General features: G+C 36.5%; 3 protein-coding genes across 5 annotated transcripts; 1 reads left to right on the forward strand and 2 right to left on the reverse strand.

Annotated features, from left to right (window-relative positions):
• Positions 1-309: 309 nt before the first annotated feature.
• On the reverse strand, positions 310-1,942 carry LOC141905822 (mitochondrial import inner membrane translocase subunit tim16-like). Its single transcript, XM_074794872.1, has 4 exons — positions 1,853-1,942; positions 943-1,125; positions 733-855; positions 310-656 (listed from the first exon to the last, which is right to left on the reverse strand). The coding sequence occupies exons 1-4, from the start codon at positions 1,853-1,855 to the stop codon at positions 561-563; spliced, it is 405 nt and encodes a 134-aa protein (XP_074650973.1). The 5' UTR covers positions 1,856-1,942; the 3' UTR covers positions 310-560.
• A 208-nt stretch (positions 1,943-2,150) lies between these two features.
• Positions 2,151-12,043, forward strand: LOC141905149 (alpha-1,3-mannosyl-glycoprotein 4-beta-N-acetylglucosaminyltransferase B-like). 3 transcript variants are annotated; one of them, XR_012619246.1, is made up of 15 exons: positions 2,151-2,240; positions 5,395-6,045; positions 6,542-6,707; positions 7,348-7,517; positions 7,722-7,855; positions 7,966-8,015; positions 8,151-8,264; positions 8,355-8,430; positions 8,521-8,635; positions 8,730-8,860; positions 8,968-9,075; positions 9,174-9,367; positions 9,446-9,722; positions 9,815-9,928; positions 11,846-12,043. XR_012619246.1 is itself a non-coding variant. In XM_074793920.1 (14 exons), exons 2-14 carry the CDS (start codon positions 5,958-5,960, stop codon positions 9,860-9,862), a joined length of 1,671 nt encoding a protein of 556 aa, XP_074650021.1. In that variant the 5' UTR covers positions 2,151-2,240; positions 5,395-5,957; the 3' UTR covers positions 9,863-11,812. The 3 variants fall into 3 exon arrangements, 2 of the variants coding, with proteins under 2 accessions (XP_074650021.1, XP_074650022.1); XM_074793920.1 differs by lacking the exon at positions 11,846-12,043 and having other exon boundaries at positions 9,815-11,812; XM_074793921.1 differs by lacking the exon at positions 11,846-12,043 and having other exon boundaries at positions 7,731-7,855; positions 9,815-11,812.
• Positions 12,044-12,108: 65 nt separating this feature from the next.
• On the reverse strand, positions 12,109-16,529 carry LOC141905148 (protein FAM227B-like). Its single transcript, XM_074793919.1, has 14 exons — positions 16,284-16,529; positions 15,760-15,868; positions 15,400-15,543; positions 15,268-15,314; positions 14,933-15,082; positions 14,641-14,739; positions 14,450-14,554; positions 14,251-14,377; positions 14,025-14,162; positions 13,717-13,937; positions 13,166-13,317; positions 12,765-12,842; positions 12,435-12,585; positions 12,109-12,354 (listed from the first exon to the last, which is right to left on the reverse strand). The coding sequence occupies exons 1-14, from the start codon at positions 16,464-16,466 to the stop codon at positions 12,262-12,264; spliced, it is 1,797 nt and encodes a 598-aa protein (XP_074650020.1). The 5' UTR covers positions 16,467-16,529; the 3' UTR covers positions 12,109-12,261.
• Between the last annotated feature and the right edge of the window lie 5,574 nt (positions 16,530-22,103).

The raw sequence follows: 22,103 nt of genomic DNA on the forward strand, positions 1-22,103 counted from the left end.
TGTAAATTTTGTTGTGCATGTCTACTCCTTACTGTCCATACAAGGTATGTTTCTTATCTATAAAACCAAATGCGTTAGCAGTTCCACCACTACAGCCAAGATTATCATTCATATTAAGTCACAAATGCCAGCTACAAGTCCTCTATTGTCATCCAGTTTTATAGACTCGTATTAACTTGAACCTGGGGGGTTTAATTCGATTGAAAGTTAATTTCATCACCAGTACAACCTGACCGATCATCAGCAAAACTAAGGATTTGATTCCAATGAAGAAAATACAAACAACTGAAAAAATCATTAAACGCATAATTTCAACATTAACAAATGAACTTTATTCTACCGATCTCTATATACATACTCAGGAGCCATGACCGGACTACCCTATCTCACAGACAGGCTACACTTCAGTCCACTTAGATTCATTAAAATATTGGAAGAATCGCACAGACACTGACTTTCACGTGCTTGATGGAAAGACACCCAACATTCCTGACATTCTAACGCTATAACAGTTCACGTACTAATATCATTAAATAGAAATAATCAAATAGCGGTAGGTATCAGGATTGTTTAGTTTTAGAGCGATCGTCTGTCGGTGATTCTTCTTCCTTCGTATTTGTGATTTCTTCGTCTATTCGTTCCTTCGCGCGTACAACCTACGAATTGACAAATAAAGATAAACTCAGTCTAAAATCACGCCTAAAATGATAACCTTTTGACAACATATTTCACCTTTGACTGGATGTATAACGATCCGCCATTTTTCTTTTCATTCACATTAAATAAATGTTCGTATTTTTTCTGTAATTCTTCCGCATCTTGTATATCATCGATGTGCAGAATCTTTTTCGCCTCCTGAAATTATATTTAGCTCAAGTTGAATTTCAAACTCCATTTTTACGACAAAACATCTAGCCTATTGATTTAGTTGAAAATAGTTACGTCTAAACTGAGTCCGTGTAATGCATTACTGGCTTGTGAATTAGGGTCTTGTGAATTTCCCGCCGCGTTGCGCCTACTCGCTGCTGCTTGTTGGCTGTAGGTTATTTCCTGTTTCAAAGCTCTAGTAAATGCACGACCTACCACTTGAGCGCCAAGTACGATGATCTGTGCGATATATTTAGCCTGAAATTGAAAATATCCGCAGATGATATGACTATTCCAGCAGGACAGCTATCTGGCCCAAGTCAGGAAAGGTGACTTTAACAGCAGTTAGAGTTAGAGACCAAGAAGGAATCATTCATTTATACGTACGCATAAAATTTGAATTTTTCAACCCCCCTCCCCCCATTTACGCAAAATCGGCCATTTTTTTATATACATTAAGCATTACAGTACGCAATTGCACTGACCCCTCCCCCTCCCCTAATGCGTACGTAATAAATGAATGACCCCAAATCAAGAATTACCCATTTGTATGGATCAGTAAAATTCTAAAGACAAATAGTACTTCAAAAGTTAACTTGATTATTTGAGGGAGCATTTGCTACTAAGATATAGTAGGTATGTACGCCCTCAATGAGGATAAAGAAATTTAGAGGACTAATTTTTCAATTTATGTCATGAAGCTACTTATGCATTCACTGATTCGACACCAGGTCAACACGGCTACTCCGCGAATTAATTGTACAGGTAAAGCTAATTTCTGACTTGGGGCTGATAATACTAGATCAATAAAGACTTTAATAAAGTCAATAAATTGATATTATTGAATCGGATGTTACTCTTCGCTGTTTTCAACGTCAACGATTGTTTTCAGAGGCCTCTGGATAAATCAGACACGATTTGTTATAGATAAGAACAAGTAACAAGTCATTCCACTCAATGATGATCGATCAAGATTTATATTTACCATATAAGAAGTATTTTATAACTAATTTACTGCGTAAAAGCGTGACCCGGAAATAAAATGAGCTAGTTCCTAAATTGATGGATAGATGGCGCCACTGAAAAAGCCGATTCGATTGTTCCCTTTCAGCTACACTATTAACAAATCTAACCACTGAATTTAATTTGAGATAAAGTTATCAATGAATCAAGTGATCTTTATTTCATAGATAAAAAGTCATATCGTGTATTTCTATTCATTCAGACTTGATATCGTAAAAAATGTAAATACTATGATGAACGTATAAACGGGAGAGCCCAATAAAATGTAACCCATCAAAAAACCAGGAAGTCAACCTCACCATGTTCAAAACCTACGAATCCCACCGAAATAACGATAAATACTCAATACGGTATGTATTGCATCGTGCTTTAGATGTTTCTGTATCCAAAGAATGTCAAGGCTTTGAAAATATTTGAACCGAATGATTCTCCAGCCCGATTTAGTAAGTGAGTAAACCTGGTCTCCTCGCTCGTCCTATTTCATCATCAGATTCAGAGCCTCTAAAAGAAAATTCAGAATTCAGAGAAAATTCAAAGAGCGATGTCGATATTTTATGATGCATGGATGCTGAGAATTGAGATGTAATACTGGTTTACTCCTCTACCTTGTTCGTCCAATGTAATCATCGATGACGATGATGGTGATCAAACAGTGGCTGACGATACACAGGCTACACTACCCTTGATTATATGACCTGACTATGAACGTGAGGGTCTAACTGCAGTTTGGGTCACCTATCCACTGGGTGGCGCTAGTGTTATTAAAGAATAGTGTTATGGTAAGGTTGGGTACATAACCATTAGGGACACCTAAACTGCAGTCATACCAAAAACGATACCGCTAGGATAGAAACCTGCACCAGTGATTGTTTCCCTTCAATGGCTCTCTTAATCAGTATTTTCACATCAGCCAATCTCTGATAATAAAATCTTACCACCTAAAGATTAGGTAACACTATTTTAGGCGCATATGGCTTTCTGTGAATGAAATCAATATTCTCTTCCTATTCAAGTGTTTTAACAATATGCGTTAATGATTCTTGTTTACATTGTTAGTTCCATATGTACCAGCACATCCACTCTACTCTTGCAATCTTATTGCTAGGCCTACCATCTAAGTGGCACATGTTGCTTCCAATGTGTTGCCTCATCTAAAAACTATTTTGCTTTCAGAGATTCAGAAAATTGATAATCTATACACATCTAAACATGGTCTGAAACCTCTTCTTTTCTGTAAAACGTATGGACTGAAGATCTACTGATTATTGTCATTAGGGGCTTACTGTACGCCAAATTCTGATAGATGAGTAAATTTCCATAGTCACCTCGATGCAACATGATGATGTTTTCTTCAGCGATCGAATGAGACAAGAGAACGTGACAAATATGGAGTATATCACAATTCATTCTGGAAATTATTTCACCCGTTTAGCCAGTTATCGTTCTAGACGTCTTGGCCTATTATTTAAAAGTACATTATCAAGGCTAGATATAAAAAGAGACACTTAAAAAACCTAATATCTAAACATGGTCTAGATTAATGGAAGCCCTAATTTAGTCGAAATTAGCGAGTCTTTGAAACCTATGATAATTATTCTATGAATTGCTTAGGTTTGTTTTTACCGAGACTTATTTGAACAGGTCTCTTATGGTTTTTGCATGCAGGCGTTTAAAATGACATACCCTGATAAGGGATAGACCTATATTTCCTTCAAAAATGCCTTTCATGTCCACGGCGCGCTTATTGGTCTAATTTGATAAATAGTCTTATCTCCGTACATTTCTGACCTTATAATGCTATGCAAATAGGGTATCTTGATTATTATCGATGATCTCGTGAATTTACTAAGCCTTGAATGCATGAAACAAAGTACAGCTATGTAGGCCTATACTTTCAAGAATTCATGAAGACCATAATCTCACAGACTGTAGTCATGAATTAGATAGGCCTACTATCTACCAGTATATTTCATAATGATGTACGGAGTGTTATGTTTTTCTTGGTGACATATCATAAAAAATTTACTTTTTTTCATTTAAACTAATAATATAATGTGCATTTTGATTACCTATATAAAACTATGAACTGGATTTAGGCTTAGACGTAGAGTAAGCTCAACATGCTGGTTGTATTAGTAGCGGCCAATTGCTATTCCAGGCGCGAAGCCAGGCTGTATTGCTTGTATTCCAAAATAGAGTGCTTATTGAAAAAAGTAGTGCCATTCCCCCTCCCGAAAGTGCCCTTTTGAATTTCTGTCATATTCTGTAGATTAACGAAAAGATTTAGCATCTTTAGAGTAACAGTTTATTGCAATATTTTCATCTAAATGATGTTACACTGGAATACGGTGGAAAATGGCTGCAGGATCTGTCGACTCCTTGTATTTTAGATTTTTTAGAATCATCAATTGCTTGCATTGTACAGATATGTAGTAAAGAATCTTATATAATATAATCAGCGTAAATTGCTTCATTTAAGAAAAATAGATTCTCTTTTCCTTCGAGTACGGTTGTGTGATTTCCATAATTTCCAGGGGTCAAATCTGAGTACTGTTCAAAGTGTCTCCCGAGTAGCTGGCCATAGGCCCGACGCCCCGGCAGTTGGGTTTGGGGGTCCTCCCCCAAAGAAACTTGAAATTTTAGTTGCTCTCAGACGCTATCTGAGCAATTTCAAAACAGGAACTACTACTAATAAGATAAAACCCACTTCGTACAAATTAAAAGAATTTTGAAATCGAGAATTTATTTTTCCAAAAAATTACTTGTATTAAAAGGAATTACTACTATTGAGAAAAAATCGGCAAACCGTAAGCCTCGAGTGCCTGTGGAGCAACGATTCACTACTATCAGTTAGGTAGCACGTGTACGACAAGTATCGAGAGACAAATATGATACGTGTTAAGTCACATGCAGCAGATCATTGACTATATTGAAAATATTGTGGGAAAATCTTGATAGTGCTGCGAAAGTACATACTCGGTGAATTAGATAATATCACAGGTTTTTAAGCTATTGAACCGTCAAAAATGCACTAAATTAATGGGTAAGAACTTAATTCATTCTCCATATTCAACAGATATGCCCATATAAGGATAGTTATGGGTATTCGACACTTTGTAAAAAAGAAAAACTAAAAAAGAAAAACCATATTCAGCAATAATTGATGATTAATGAGCCTGAGTATTTTAGTGATTAGCAGGGTGATCCATACCAAATTTGCAGAAATAAAACTTCAAAAACAGCAATTTTGATTGTATATTCAGCTCATTTTCGACAAAAATTTCATATTCGACGTTTCGCCGGAAAGCCAGCGATATGATGATGATTTTACAAAGATCTCGGAAATCTTAAATGATTTTATTGATTTAACAACACCTGTGCATTTAACTTGAAAAGAATCGATTACCGCTAATCAATTTCTGATAATTGGCTTGTCCTAAAAATTATGCCACCAATTGGGAAAATGACAGTTAAGAAAATTTACGTTCTTTCATTCGATTTCAGATTGTTGAATGGTGAAGATTGTCTCGATGGTAACAGCTGATAAACGGTGTTTGTAAAACGTTTGATAAGAGTCATGATTGGGAGAATATGTCGAATGTACGCATAATAATGTAATGTCACGTGTTCGTGTGACGTAAAATCTGGTGCTTAAATGATATCTAGTCATAATATCAAGTGTTCCTTCTCGGCGCGGCTAAGCGGTGAAAAGTCGTCTTCCAAATCTAAAAAAATGTCTCTTCCGAAAATCCGAATTGCTGGATAAACTACTTACTATCCAGTAGATGGATTATATGTATATAGATACTACTGTCGTCAATATCGGTGCGTTAACCAGAGTTGCTTTTATGGTCAGTGAACTTCATAGCGTCGAAAGATTTTACTATCGATGGGTTGTAAAAAATATTTCTAAAAAAAAAAGCTCAGTTGCAACGGTTTCACGTAACGACAGCTAGCCAATGATAATAACCGAACCGCCGCTGTGTCGCTATGATTTACATGTTCGATTCGATTAATACTCAGTTGTAAGCAGACGGTCGTCCCGACTCGGGGTCTCATCGATAGAAATGAGGATTTACAAGAAAAGTGTTCTACTATTAGTGGTGGGATTATTGTTCGTATTCATAACGTGGATCGCTGTGCTAACTGGACCAGGTATGAGATTTTATGGCGTTTTTCTTTCTCTTTTTCGTCAAATCGAAAATCTTCTTTAGAAAAGTTTGGAAATTATCGAATCAGTTGCTCAATTACTTTTAGCCTTCATTATTAACCATAAACAATTTAAAAAATTCATACATTTTGCTGACCTGACTAAGATTATTACTATTAGAGAGTAGAGTTCCTAAGCAAATTATTCTTAAAAGTTCAGGGTCCGGTCCACAGTCATGGCTTAGACTTAAGACCGTCTTAAACCGTCTTAGTTCTATAGCCAATCTAACAACTTTAGACCAGTTTTGTGATTTGAGACCGCTTTTGGACTTAAGTCTGAACTATGTAACTAGCCCTAGAATAATTTCTAGTTAAGTTTCAATTCTACTATTTTTTTATGCCAAATTACTCTAATTTTTGGTGTGAATTACTCGTGTAGCCCGGTCTGATTTTGAATCGAGATGACGAAATTTAAAAGATGGGAATATATTTGTCGTTTAAGATTTGAATCGAGAGGAACTGTTGCAGAAGAAACTGTCTGAATTACGCGACAGGGTTCACTTCGTCGACACGTTGAATAAAGAACGCGAACACGACATAATGATGTTGAGGAGAAAATTCCACATTCTTCACGAACAGTTGCGTAAAATAAGCGCTAAAAATGAAAGGTAATGAATATAGATGTATATTTCAACGTAAATATGGATATATATGTATGTGACATATTTCTCAACGAGCATCGGTTATTCATGGATTTTAATTTTCACGATAGCTCAGCGTGCAAAAATTTAGATGTGCACTTATCATTAACCTTATTAATGTCTTGATGGATTCGAAGGAGCGAAATATTCAACGTGAAATTATGCCCAGCTGTACTGTTCGGGCTAACGATGCATACTTGTATATCGGAGGGTATTTCAATTTTTCATCGTTCCACAAAAAAATGTTTTGCACCGAAGATATTCATTAGTATATTTTACAACAGATGTCACGTAAACGGCGAAGTATGTAGAATACTTAAAATCAGTCGGTGGCAAATGATGTCCAATCATTATACAAACCTGCTAACGGCAGCTTTTGTTAATTGTCAAATTGATGCTGGCGGTAGCATCATTGTCAACTAGCGATATGGGTTGACTCATTACAGATGTAATTACTAGCTGTGATTATGAAATAGGCGGTCTATATTGTAGCCAGATTGATACATGATAACGATGTTTTTATTTCCCCACATGAATAGAGCGGCTAATACCTTAAAACAACTCGAATTAACTTAACTCGATTAAAGGAGGGTGTGATATATTACAGTTTACGCTGGTCGGCCGGGATGCCCGAATATCTTCGACAAGTATTCTCGAATCTGTCGCTAGCTAATCTCGAGGTACAGCCTCCGAATATTTTTCATCTGATGCCTCATCTGAGCGAACATCCAGAAGCGTTAGTACCGAAGTTCAAAGTCTCGAATTCCCGGAAGGAAGGTAAGAAGGATGTTCACACGATATTAGAAACTCATTCACTAAAAGCTTTGCAACTCATACGAGATGTAGATAATTAGAGAATTGTGTTGCTATTCGTGAATAATGTCATCGGAAAATGTGCATATATGTATTCCCTCTTCTACGAGAGAATATTCATGGACATTTTATGATAATTTCTTCTCCGCTCAATGCGTTTATTTACAGTGTCAATAGTAGTCGGCATTCCCACCATTAAAAGAGAGGAAGTCATATATCTATACGAAACGTTGAAATCTGTGTTGGATGGTTTGAATGATGAAGAAAAAGACGATTGTCTCATTATTGTTTTCATCGCTGAGGTAGGCGTACCCGTATTTACTTTAAGAACGCCTACAAATATATCGACAAAATTTCAATTTTCATATATTTTATCGCTAGCTAATTAAAATAACTCCTTGTCAAATTTCAGCCAGATGATCTCAACTATATACACAAGCTCGCCAATGATATAAAAACTCAGTAAGCATTTTCAGTTTGTTCAGCTTTTGATAATTAAGGAAAGAACAACATTAATATAGTTATGTGTGTGTTTACTTTTCTTGTCGAGATATCAGTTTTTTTTTTAACGCTTTCCTTTTTTTTCCGGTTTTTCAGTTTTCCAGCTGCCGTCGACAGCGGTCTTTTGGAAATCATTTCACCTTCTGCGTTGTTCTATCCCAATTTCGACGAGATCCGACAAACCTTGGGCGATTCGAAACAGCGAGTCAAGTAAGTTGTGTATCAGTTGACAGCCAGTTAAGTGAGGAAGTGTTTCAATTGTTTTTGGAAAACATGGACAATTTTGGCTTTTATTTACAGATGGCGAACTAAACAGAATCTTGATTACTCTTTCCTGATGATGTATGCAAGAACTAAAGGCACATATTATGTACAGGTTAGCACATGTTTATACAGGCGTTGTTGATAATGGGTCCTCCGTTTTTTTTTTGACGCCGAGACAAAATCTTCAAAAAACATTTTTCAGCTGGAAGATGATGTTATAACGAAGCCAGGATTTTTCTCGGTGATGAAGAATTTTGCTCTCAATCAAAAATCGGAAGATTGGATCTTATTGGAATTTTCACTATTAGGATTCATAGGTAAGCGACAAGCGTTATTCGTAAGCGTAGGTGATATTAAATCACTCGAATAGATTGTTTGATAGTTCTAATTTCTGATCGCTGTTATTTTTAGGGAAACTTTTTAAATCAGCAGATTTGCCGACTGTGATTGAATTTTTCCTGATGTTTTATAAGGATAAACCAATCGATTGGCTCCTAGATCATTTACTCAACGTGAAAACTTGTCACCCTGAAAAAGATAATGTAAGTGGAAGACAACAGTAAAACTATTTTGAGCCGATGTTTTAAGTATCTTTCTAGTCTTATCCAGTAATTTGTCGTATTTTTTGTTTTTGTTTTTGTTTTTGTAGAAACATTGCGAAAGAATGAAAGCTAGCGTAAGAATCAAATACAAACCTTCATTGTTTCAACATATAGGAATTCATTCATCGTTGAAGGGAAAAATACAAAAGCTGAAGGTAATTCATTCACGAGATCGATATTAATATTGATTTTGTGTCTGTTATGATAATGAATTCGAAGAATTATAATAACTTTAATTGTACTTCATTTTCAGGATCGATCATTTGTAGTGGCGAAATTACATCGAGCTCATGCGAATCCACCAGCTGAAGTATCGACAACTCTCAAAGTTTTCCATTATTATCATTTAGATCGTGCATATCGCGGAGAGACATTCTTCTGGGGTCTAATTCCTCACCCCGGCGATGTGGTTCTTTTCAATTTTTCACCTCCGATCGAAATTGAAGGGTGAGTAGTAGTGATTGCTTTGAAGTGAACATTTTTACACCCTCGAGAAAATTACACAATTCTCGATTGATTATTCAGGTATTACTTTAAAAGTGGAAATGCCGAACATCCTGGCGACCAGTTGTACAATACGACCGTCGAAGTGTTGCCTAAAACGTATATCGATAAAGATTTAGGATCTATAGACAATAAACCAGCGGTAACCAATTATCCTCGCACCAATGATGGTTACCTGATCATCGGCAGTTTCAGTCTGGGTGTAGCTCAGAATACAGTATTACCTAGTATTGGTCCAGTGACTAAATTGCGACTACACATTCATTCCGCTAGTGCTAACTGGGTTATATTAAGTGAGGTAAGAATGATCCCCTGTTTGTTCGAACGGTGCGTTCTTATCGATAAATTCAACCGGATACTGGATATTATTTACCGGTATTTTGCTTACAGATTCATATTAAAGCGATGAAAAGAAACACAGGGAGCAGTCCGCCTTGATCGCTGATATGGTTACTATGCAGGGACAGATCAATCCTCACTTACTGAGATAGTGTTACTAACGTAGTAAGGGAATGATTGTATTATCATATTTCATGAGGCAAGAAAGTTTCAAGACACTTTATCAAACCATTTCCCCTCACTACCTATCACTAAAATTTGAATGAAACAAGTGTTAGGTTATAATAGTTCAGTGTTTGAAACTGCTGAAGGGACTATGCTCAGTTACTACTCGAAGTATTTATCCGATTCATTTTTGTGTGCCAGTAGGTTTTTGCTGCCAGTTTGCTAGATCAGAGTTAGCACACTGCTGGCTGGGGTGCAACTGTTTTACAATATTATTTTAAGCTGCTTTAGATTTTATCTATTATGATTCATGTTGGTCATAAAGTAACCGGTAACAACATTTTAAAATGATTTCGGTGCTCACAATCAAAATTGAATGCAATTTTTTACATATCAATATTTACTGTAAGTCTACTGCTCACTACGGATTATGAAATACCTATAACTGATGAAATATATCTTCGATATGAAGAACATCCGCTCACAGTCAAGTAAAATTGAAATGAAAACTAGGAATTAACTATGTGTGTTTAATTCTCTCGATTAGTTCAACGGTGTTCATTCAGTCTTCTGTTACAGTTAATTCTGCTATCAACAGTATTTGCAACAACTGAATTGGCACAAACGCTCGTGCATGTTACCAAAAATAGATGTATTTTTGATGTTACATATCAATCAACTTCCTAATCAGTGTCAATGGACGAATGTCTTCCTTTTTTACCGATGATTATAAAATCATTGATTGAATTGATATAGCCAAGTGATTATTAGTGATTCTACTTGTAAATAGATGACATTTGTAATTATGGTTTGTGTGAATAATTAAAGTTTAGAGATGATTCTAGTCTTCAGATAAATGGTGCTGATTTGTTGTGCATGTAAAAAAAAACTAGTGTCGCATTTCTTTCTTGTGAATCCCAGGGATTATTTAAAAAAAAATGTTTTCTCATGACATTAATGACAATGAACTTTTACTCTGCATGAAGCTATATTACCTTATTGTTCTATTGCTATCTTTAACATTTACAATACTCCGTACATAATATTGATCATCGGTGTGTCAGATCACTTCATTTCATAATCCTTCATATTTTCCACGCTTCTACTTATTAAGATGTTTTAGGGTAAATCTACTGTTATCGTATACATTAGAACATCGTTTATAACATATTAACGATTGTATGGTAAGCCTAGTCTAACCAAAGATATTTCATTCTGGGTTAGTTAACCCAGTAAGATGAGGGCAGTTATGTAACTTGGAATAAGTCGGATATGCATCAGGTTAGCGGTTTAGTTATCGAGTTTTAGCATACAAATACTAGTGGGTCATTTAGGCGAACTTCGGTTTTTGTATTAAGTCGAATAATGGTGGAAACTTATAATCAAACGCGCTGCAGTTTGAGTAATGCATTTCACAGCCTCGGCTATCTTGGGAGTTGGTCTACTCTGCTCAATCGGGTGGTCACTATTTCCGGACTAAAGTTCAAACTAACTGACATTTGGTTTCAATAAGTTCGCGAATAGTAGACTAACTCTGATAAACAAAGTTCCCCTTAGATGCTACTACATGTCCTAGTGGAGAAAAGGACTCTTAGTTTTATTATTCATATAGATATATCACACATATCATATGAATTATATCATAGATAATTGGCCAGTTTAAAGTAGTGTAATCGCAGCTTCTTCACTGATTATAAATTGTGTGTACTATACTGCATTATTCTTTCTGTACTTTTATTATGCATTTTCAAGGCATTTCTTTCTGATGAAAGTCTCGTCGTTTGTTAGGCCACTAGTTACAAGTTTTAGAAAATGTTTGTCTTGTAACATGACTTGAAGCAATTTTTTATATTTCCAGGTGTTCTGCTAATCAAATGTATACATTTTGTTGTCACTTATAATAAAATGTATTTATAGATATATGAATTCAAGCCTTGTATTCGAATCATTTGGTCGGTTTTGCCAGTGAAATGTCGAACGAATTCCCAAAGTGCATCAGCAGCCATCTGGAGCTTGTTTGAATTTGAATCGTTTTGCAAGTATGAACATTACAAAGCCTTTTAAGCTCAGAGTGGAAACGTCTGAGGTGTACCAGGTCCTGGTTGCATAACTGTTAACGAAGAGGAAGTCGGTGCCGGATAATGGAATGTTTAGAATTCAGACGAGAACGGAGATTTATGTATTCGAAAACACGTCTTTATTCATATTCTAATAAATAGATAATTTATAAACAATAAAACTTATGTCATGAAAACATTTAACAAAATATACATGGTAACTGACTTTTCTTAAAGTAGTCGGACGGAATTCTGAAATGACTTTATAACGGATATCTATGTGTGATGATTGGTTGAATCTGGTGCTGTGTCGTCTTCGTCAGATCCAGCTGCACCCCCTGATGTAAAAGTGATCGGTACATTTCTCTCCTAAACGCAAAATATTTGAGAATATTGCTAAATGAAGTAACGGACGACCCTCAGATAACTCCGCATTCTTTAACACTTACCCTCATATCTAGTATCCTTTCACTCATAGCTTTCAGTTCGAGAGGATCTTTGATAAACAGGAGCTCTTTTTGTAAGCGGTTGATTTTTTTGTTGATATCCCTCTTTCGTTTGTCTATATCTAACAATTCCAGGTTTGTTTGTTCGCATATCCTAAAATATTGTAGTAGTACAAAGAATTTTATCAATTGAAATTTACGATGAAACTTATGAAGCTGAAACCAGGTTTTAGAGACTAGTATTACCTTTTACTTGATTCATTCTCAATAGAGTTGAAGTTAACACCAGTCTATAAAACCGGGCCCAGTAGTTTTTATCTAATAGACACTTACTTGTGATATTGTTTACTCAGTGCATCAGACATAGCTACGCGGTTATCAATCAATTCTTTATAAGTAGGTGCTGCTTCAGTAATCATGTTGATTAAGGACTTCAAGACTTTAGTATGTCAAGTCGGCAATTACGTATAAGTGACAGTGCTTTATCTATAGCTACAGTCAACCCCCGATATACTGCCCTCCCTAAGTCCCATAAACCGCCAAGTTTACCGTCAATGTACATCTCTATTCAAATACATAATAAAACACCCCTAATATACTGCCATACTCTCTATACCGTTCTGCACCGATGTGGGTGGTTTATCCGGGGTTGACTGTATTCATGATATAATTGATATCAATCTCAATCGATCTTTCTTAATTTCAATAGATGAATTAGATTTGTAAAAGGATATGGTAGTTTAGCGATTTCAGTTCGTTTCATTTTCATGACGTGTTCACCGCTGTTTAATTCTCTCATCTGTAGATAGTGAGCGACAAGCGGACTACGACCAAATGTATTAAACATCACTCGCTGTAGAGTCGGTCCCGGACCAATCTGATGCGACTGAAATCAAACCGACAATTATTTCTCGTGCTGTCGTTATTTCTGAGATTGGGTTCATAGTAGCAAGGGCGGCTGAAGCACAAGTAAACACTTTACAGCAATTATTGATAGTAAAAGCTAGCACATTCTAAGTAAGGCAAAAGTGACACTTTTCTTATCATTTCAAGACTGCAGCCCTTGTCCTATATATTTTGTTCACACAGATTGATATTTGCAATGTACATAATTGTCTAAAAGATAATTTGAGACACTTGAAGACAAGAGTAAGCACTTCTTGAAATTTTTGTGAAAAGACTTTTTAAGCGCCTGACTATTTCTTTCCATAAGTAAGCACTTTTGAGACTTGCTATGAACTCTGCGAGAACCGATGAATTTACCGATAGTGAGCGTGTTATTTACCTCTAATACTTGTAACTTCGGCGTGCCGCATTGAGCTTGTCTGGATGTAGATACCACTTGTACATTATTGCTCTGCGGTAAGGACGATACTGTAGTCGTTTTTGTCGGTTCGCGGGATAAAGCCTGCGGACTAACGGTAGCGCCGCGAGAAAGCGGACGAGTTTGATCGCCGAGTTTTGTGACCATCTTCTCAAATCCGTCGATATCTAAATCAATACTCGCTAAAAACGAACAAACGAATGAATTGGATCAATTACAAATCACTATCATGTGTGTTTAATGTAATGTAATAAGAATTGAAGACTTACTGAAGTTTTCTATAGATTGCGTTGATACAGTTTGCGGTCCACCTTTAGCTATACTGTTTTCATCGCGAATTTGCAGTTGCTTTTTCAGCAATCGTTTAATATTCCAATGAGTCCAACTCTGAGGCATCGGCTTCACGCCTTCGAGTAAAAACAATATCATACAAATGTAAGGAAAATCTAATGAAAAACACAACAAAAATATGGGTAAAATTAGACCGATGGTTACCTGTAACCCACTGGTTGATAGTATTCACTAGTTCTAGTTTGAACGAATCGTTGAAATGTTTCAGAGATTCAGGAAACGCTTCGTAATAAGTTGCATAAATCGCCTGACACAAACAATCGCTATAATACTACAAAAATAGACATTTGTTTATTGTAGAATCCGTTTTTCAATAATCACGCCGTGCCATTTTCACTCTTACTTGAAAGAATTTGTCCTTGATTTCAGGATTGATGCTTGTTATCAAGGCGACAAAACTATCGGCAATTCTATCGAACAATAAATCTTGTTCGTGTCCGCGATTTTTCTGAAATCAAATAAGAATGAATTTATGAGAACGATTAAACATCATCGTTGACTCTTGAGTCAGGCTCTGATATATGTACTTCATACCTCAAATTTCTCAATGAAAAACCACCAGAATGAATCTTGCATAATGGCCACTGATGCTTCCGACTGGAAAATCTTCTTCCAAAATTTCTTAAATCCAGCCTACGGTATAAATATTGCAGAAGTAAACAAATTAACCTCTATAATGGCAGAAAAGTACCGGTCGCTGAGGATATAAGAATAAGAGATAAATATAGCCGCAGAGATGGGTTATATGACCGTACAATAAGGTGTACGGGGTTTCATCGAAATCAGTCATTATCAGTTCAATGAATATGGTAAATATGGTACATACATTGTAATCTTGGGCTTTTGAAACGCGATTCAGAATTTGCGGTGCCTCTAGCTGACTCGGCAATTCGGTGAGTTCTCTTTTACGGAAACCGGGAAATGAGCAAAATTCGACTGCTTTCTTTCTCATTTCGACGACAGAATCGGTTAAATCCTACAACAAACCAATCAGAGAAATTCAGTAGAATATTTTCAAACGAGTTGATGAAAACATGCGGTGAAACCCTGATCGAATTTACACATACGCCTAACAACTGAAAATTAGAACCAAATGAGAAATCGTATTCGATTCACACTTGAAACATTAAACAGAACAGATCTGGTTTTTTGAAATCTTACCTTTTTTCTCCTCGGTGATTGATCGGAAACTTCACAAAGTTCTTGAGCTGTAGGAAGAAAGACGAGATATTACAATATTTTAACAAAATACTTCATCCATTACTTTCACACTGCATCTATCTGAGCACCTGCCTTTGAGGGGAGCGTAGAACATGTTTTGATCAATTTTAGATTCTCGCGTTTCATCGGTGACCATTTTCTCAGAATATTTTAGCAACGTCGATTCGATTTGCAACAGTTTTTCTTCGAGTGAATCCAGCATTGATAAATCAATGGCTGCAGCGGGAGAAGGTTAAGGGAGGAACAAACACATATATATAAACACATATATATATATATATATATATATATATATATATATATATATATATATATATATATATACATATATGCCCTTGTTTCGAATAGACTATTTCAACACTTCCCAAACGTCGAAAAAGTCATACAACTGGAGTGCTGCAAACCCAAAGACTTTAAGAAGAAAAAGGATACGCGCTGCTTCTTTCAACAGTTGAATTACATCGTCAGGACTTTTGAACATGTAATCACTTTCATCCAAAGCAAGTGGACCTTCTGAAGTCATTCGTTCAGGCCATTCATCCTGTAAGTCAAAAATGAAATAGGCCAATCATTGATCAAGTCTTCATATTCTAACACAAAATAAAGGTGGATTATGCCGACATAATAACATTATTTTAGTAGACGCTATTTTGCCAACATCTATATATAATAAGATACTAATAAGAATAATGAAATTATATTAGGTTTTAGGCTAGGGTTTCAATAGGCTAAGGATCGATAAGGGTCCAGAGGATTAGGGTTAGGTTTAGGGTCCGATCAGGGCTATAGGGGTGAGGGTAACTTAGGTTGAGTGCTATTCAGTTGGAGTCCATAAGCCTCGCTAGTATAAGTACTGTATAGTTGAAAGGCACTATGCTAGCAATATGCCTGTGGCCCGAGTCTACATCTAAACTAAAAGTAGTAGTATTAGTATTATGGGAGGTGGACATATTTACCAAATTCTCCATTTCCAAAAATTCCTCATAATTTCTTGGTGGATTATCTTTATTAAACGCTTGTTTACCAGATTTCAGTTTTTCTGCCGCCTTTTTTTCACGTTTTTCTATCTTGTCGATGACTGCTTGTAATCTCGAGTCGACACCCACCGGTTCAATATCCCCCTCCATCATATCTTCCATCACCGTATCCGTTTCTAAGGACTCGACAATTTGACCGTCGTGAAGTGAACACTGGATTCTCGGTATCACTCGTCACTCGATTCAAATTTATTTTATTACTCGATTCAAATTTATTTTATTACTCGATTCAAATTTATTATAAATTTTTTAGTGGTAATTAATGTGTAGTTTTTGCACTGTTATTGAATAAAAAGATATTTTACGTTAAAATTAAATTGTGAATATACAACTTATTTCATCTAATTCATTTGTAGTTGTTATTGTACGGACACGAAACCGGACTTGGCGGCAACGTAGACTGGTGCCCGGTCTCTATGGAGACATTCTAAAATAGGGCCAATTTCCCCGAAATTTCCATCGAAGATAGAGCTATGCAAGAGCTACAGCCCGGTGTTTATAATTTTCGCGCGGTGCAAGGGCTCCTTGGGGTCTAATTGACCCCAAAACCCCAAAATAACAAAAATATTGTTAAAAAAATAAATAAATTCATAAATGAAATACAAAGCGGTCAACTCTGAAACTTTCAGAGAGGATAGACCTAGTTTAGAGCTACAGCCCAGTATATGGTTATTGCCCGGTGCAAGGGCTCCTTGAGGGTCTAATTGACCCCTAAAGACCCCAAAATATCAAAAATAATGTTTAGAAATTAATAAGTAAAATACAAAACGGTCAAAGTCTCTGAAACTTTCAGAGAAGATAGACATAAACAAGAGCTACAGCCCAGTATATAGTTGTTGCCCGGTGCAAGGGCTCATTGGGAGTCTAATTGACGCCCAAAACCCCAAAATATCAATAATAATGTTTAGAAATTAATAAGTAAAATACAAAACGGTCAAAGTCTCTGAAACTTTCAGAGAAGATAGACATAAACAAGAGCTACAGCCCAGTATATAGTTGTTGCCCGGTGCAAGGGCTCATTGGGAGTCTAATTGACGCCCAAAACCCCAAAATATCAATAATAATGTTTAGAAATTAATAAGTAAAATACAAAACGGTCAAAGTCTCTGAAACTTTCAGAGAAGATAGATCTAAACGAGAGCTACAGTCCAGTAGATAGTTGTTGCACGGTGCAAGGGCTCCTTGGGGGTCTAATTAAAGGCCAAAGACCCCAAAATATCAAATATAATGTTTAGAAATTAATAAGTAAAATAAAAAAACGGTCAAGGTCTCTGAAACTTTTAGAGAAGATAGACCTAAACAAAAGCTACAGCCCAGTTATATAGTTGTTGCCCGGTGCAAGGGCTCCTTGGGGGTTTAATTGACCCCCAAAAACCCACAATATCAAAAATAATGTTTAGAAATAAATAAGTAAAATACAAAACGGTCAAAGTCTCTGAAACTTCAGAAAAGATAGAACTTTTCGAGAGCTACAGTCCAGTATATAGTTGTTGCCCGGTGCAAGGGCTCATCGGGGTCAAATTGACGCCCAAAGACCCCAAAATATCAATAATATTGTTTGGAAATTGATAAGTAAAATACAAAACGGTCAAAGTCTCTGAAACTTTCAGAGAAGGTAGAACTAGTCGAGATCTGTAGTAATTTGTTCTAGGAATTCGATATCAGATATTGGCGAGGTTAATACCAATTTTAGTGCTATGTTTGATTGAAAAACGGGATCAAATCCGTTTAATATTAATTGATTCCTTTAAACAGGGCCCCATGTCTCCTTGATTCCTTCAAAACTCCTTTAAAACTGAAAAAGTTGTTAAAAGGTGCTTGAAACTCCTTCAATTTTGAGAAATAGGCAATTAGAAATTTTTGTAGTTGTACATTAGACTATGCCTAAATCTGTAAAGTTGGGATGAGGATTTTTCATTACCCAATTACTGGGTAGGCCAGATACTGAATTAGAAGCTAAGTTAAGGTAGTGCTGAGGATAAAGCTTGCTTACAAAACACTGAATAAACGGCTTACTGAGATAAACAGTACCCATTTATGAGGAGTCTACTGTAATTGGGATTTGAACGTGATGCAGACACTTCCTCACAATTTGAAAGTTTCTGCCTTAAAACTCCTTACATTCAAACTCAAATTATTCAGCTGAATTTTTTCAGACGGAACTGCAGCAAAAACGATTAAACTTTTCACTAAAGAGTTTGAAAAAAAACTACCAAATTCAATTAATTTCTATTAGTCTTATTAGTCGACTATTGGAAGTTAAAGATTGATTCTCTAAGATTCTTTTAAAGATTGACTCTAGAAAAGGCTAATTTCAACACGATTTAGTTTTTCACCTGAAGCACAGTCTACTTGTCGTTAATTCAAAGATTTTTGGGGATTTTTGGAGACATTGAGTTTTATTCGTGTTAATTATCCACGCATTATGTTAATTTTCCAGATATTCGTAAATGATAATTAAGGAGGTGAAGAGACGACCGTTATTAACTATTTAGGATTTATCGGTTCACCTGTGATGGCTACGAACATGTCCGACTTCAAATGAGTAAGTTTCAAATGTCGACGAAGGCGCCCGTCGTATGATTGTTTTTTTCGTCGCCCGGTGTAGATTGATTTTAAGATAGTTATTTTCAAGATCATTTCAAATGATGATGTTTTCGTTAACGTTTGAAGATTTTTATTTTCGTCGACCAGCGTAGACCAATTTTAAGATGTTATTTTCAAGATGATTTCGTCAGATGATGTTATTTCCATTGGTGAAGATCTTTATTTTCGCGTAATTTAAATAAATGACTCTGACGATGCCGACGGTGGATGCGGTTGCTGCGGCAACGCAAATGATGACAATGATGATGATGATGATTATTATTTAACCGAGGAGGAAGAACTTGAATTTATTAAAACGCGTTTTCAAATGATTTTATTGTGGGTTAATATTGAATTTAGACAACCGAGTTTCTTAGGTCATTATTTCTCTCTGTCCTAGTAGAGTTTATAAACAAATTTCCAAAAGGGTTGATTTATGAGGATATTTGGTGGATGTTAGGCTCCCCCTTCCTTCTCTTTTTGAGATTTACATTTTTCTTATGAACACTTACGTTTTTTAAAATTTGGTGATTGTTTATTTCACGTATGTTTAGATATTTCAGTCACGGATTTATTTGGAATTTCAACCTGAATTGAGACAATGAATTCTGAGATATTTTCACCATCTGTAAAACTCTGTTTACAGTGGAACATCGTTTTAACAATTTATCAGTTATTACAAAACTAGAATTTCATTGCAGATAAGACAATATCAATTATTTCCATACTTGATATAACGAATTATAACTAACAGATTTTCTGGTGCCCTGAAGTTCGTTGCAACAAGGTTCCGCTGAATAATATTATAAATTCAAAGAATGTTTTACAGACTTTTCGACATCAATAATTAACCACTAAGAAATACATTCTTTTTATTATTTCAGGTGGCAGGAAAGAAAGGCGAGAGTCATTGATGGCGAGGGTCAATATCGAACGTACATTATTTCACCAAGAAACAAAGATTATAAGGAACTTAAGGGATTAATTTCACCAGAGAAATGTGACCACATTACAACAGCGAGCGTATGAATTTGCACGAGGCAAATTGAAAATTACCACTTTTATTGCATTGTGATTAATAAACTCAATATTATTATCATTTACTGAATGGTTTTTCTTTTGAGTTTATTTTTCTTCTATCAGAGGACCGGCATCAATGATGACATTTTTGTAGGCTTAAGCAAAATTTAACGCTTAATGCGGAAAAAAGTGGCAGGTGGCAGTTTTTCACTCAGTGAATTGCTTTAATACCTAATCATGCCTTGTCTGACTTATCACAACTAGTATCCTCATGGACAGACTTACCCTGTACGCATGATTTGATACCGACATACTCTGATCAAAATCAAAACTGGGATAAGAGTAAATTGGAACAAGAAACGAAATTCTAATATGGACTTTCCTAAATTTACACGATGATGTACCGTTTAATCCAGTATCAAAATTAAAGAAAACAATTTGTTTTATTTTCGAATTATGAGTGGTAAGCATGAAGTTTTTGGCAGAATTTCAGAGGATCGGTGCTCCAAGTAATTAAAAAAGCCTAATATGTCTCCCCTCAATTGAATCGAAGGAGTTTTTTAATGAAAATCTGTCTATTGACGGGATTCTGTGATAACAGTATGAATGATGATTAATCGTGAATGCATGGTATTAGTGGGTTTTCCCCCAATGACTCAAATAGACCGCTTTCCTCGTGCATGGTGTGAGTTAGTTATCTCGGGTTGCATGAACTGTCCTTTCGTAGTTGTGACTGATAAACTAATTTCATTAGTAAATGTTTACGCGGTTTCTATGATATGAAGACCTGTGTTGGTGTGAATCTTTAACTGAAGTGCTATCGGTCGGTATAATTCATAAATTATTCTAGAATTTAAAAAAAAAAACAAAACAGGCGCCGGCTAATAAATTCGGAAGTAGCTGTTGGGAATCAAGTAATTTATTTCATGGCCTTATTAAAGTTCCTCCACTATATTGTTCAGCTGACTACTGGCGCGTATTCAACCCGGCGGTGGAACCCCATAATGTAAATCCATTAACAATAGAGACACAATTGCGGGTTTTCAGAGTTGTCGATATCATTCTGACACGCGCTATTGAATACGTCACCGGCTGAGCACGGTGTACACAAGCATAGACCATTCACCTCAGCTTACTCACACTGTGAACATGCTACCGTGGATTCTCCTCCTGGCGATTTTCGCTGCGCTCCCGCTCCTGCTCCTGTTCCTGCTTCCTGAGGAACGACGTCTTTATGTTTTATGTGTTACTGTTTGTCTCTGTGCTGTCCTGTACTGTTCCGTGTTAATTAATCCGTTCTATTTTTCAGCAATTAACCCGTTTTGTTTTTCAGGGCCGATTTCTCTGTCGAATTTCAACGTTTGCTGGAACAAAACTAATGTCCGAAAGCGTCGGCTCTCCTTCGCCGGTCATGTGTCGAGGATGTCAGACAAAGAGTCGGTCAGGAAATTCTGCCCTCTACACGCCCTCATACGGAACACGAAAACTAGGATGACGAGGCCTCACTGCCCCCACCTATCTACAAAGTGTGCTGAGTGATGTCAATGACGGGCATATCTGCGGGATTGCGCGGGATACAAATGGAGCGGTTATACTGGATTGTCACGCTACTAGCATTCATTGTGTCCTTGTGACCGCCCGGATGAGGGATGATTCTACTGTCACGCTCTTTGTTTCTGGTATTCTGAGTCGGCTGAGGGATGATTCTACTGTCACGCTCTTTGATTTCTAGTTTGAGTGCTAGTTTTCATTGTGTCCTTGTGACAACCCCGGTCAGTGGATGAAGTCTCTCGTCGGCTTGTGAGTGCTAGTTTCATTGTGTCCTTGTGACAACCTCGGTCAGTGGATGAAGTCTCTTGTCACGCTTTTGAGTGCTAGTTGAGATCCTGAATCTCAACCCGGTCAAGCTGGTTGTACTGCGCTATTTGTGTTTCGTGCAATTTTACAGGTGTGTCAGTTACTGACGTCGCCCAGTACATCCTGCAGTTAGATGGGGAATGTGAGGCGTTGTCATTCTGGTTTTCGCGTTCTGTGTGAGGGCGTGTAGAGGGCAGTATATTCCTGGCTGGCTCATTGTCTGGTGTTCTCGGCATGTGACCGGGGACGGAGAGCTGAAAAGCTTTCAGACGTTAG

The sequence above is a fragment of the Tubulanus polymorphus genome, chromosome 5 (assembly GCF_964204645.1).
Source record: "Tubulanus polymorphus chromosome 5, tnTubPoly1.2, whole genome shotgun sequence".
Classification (NCBI taxonomy): Eukaryota; Metazoa; Nemertea; class Palaeonemertea; order Tubulaniformes; family Tubulanidae; genus Tubulanus; species Tubulanus polymorphus.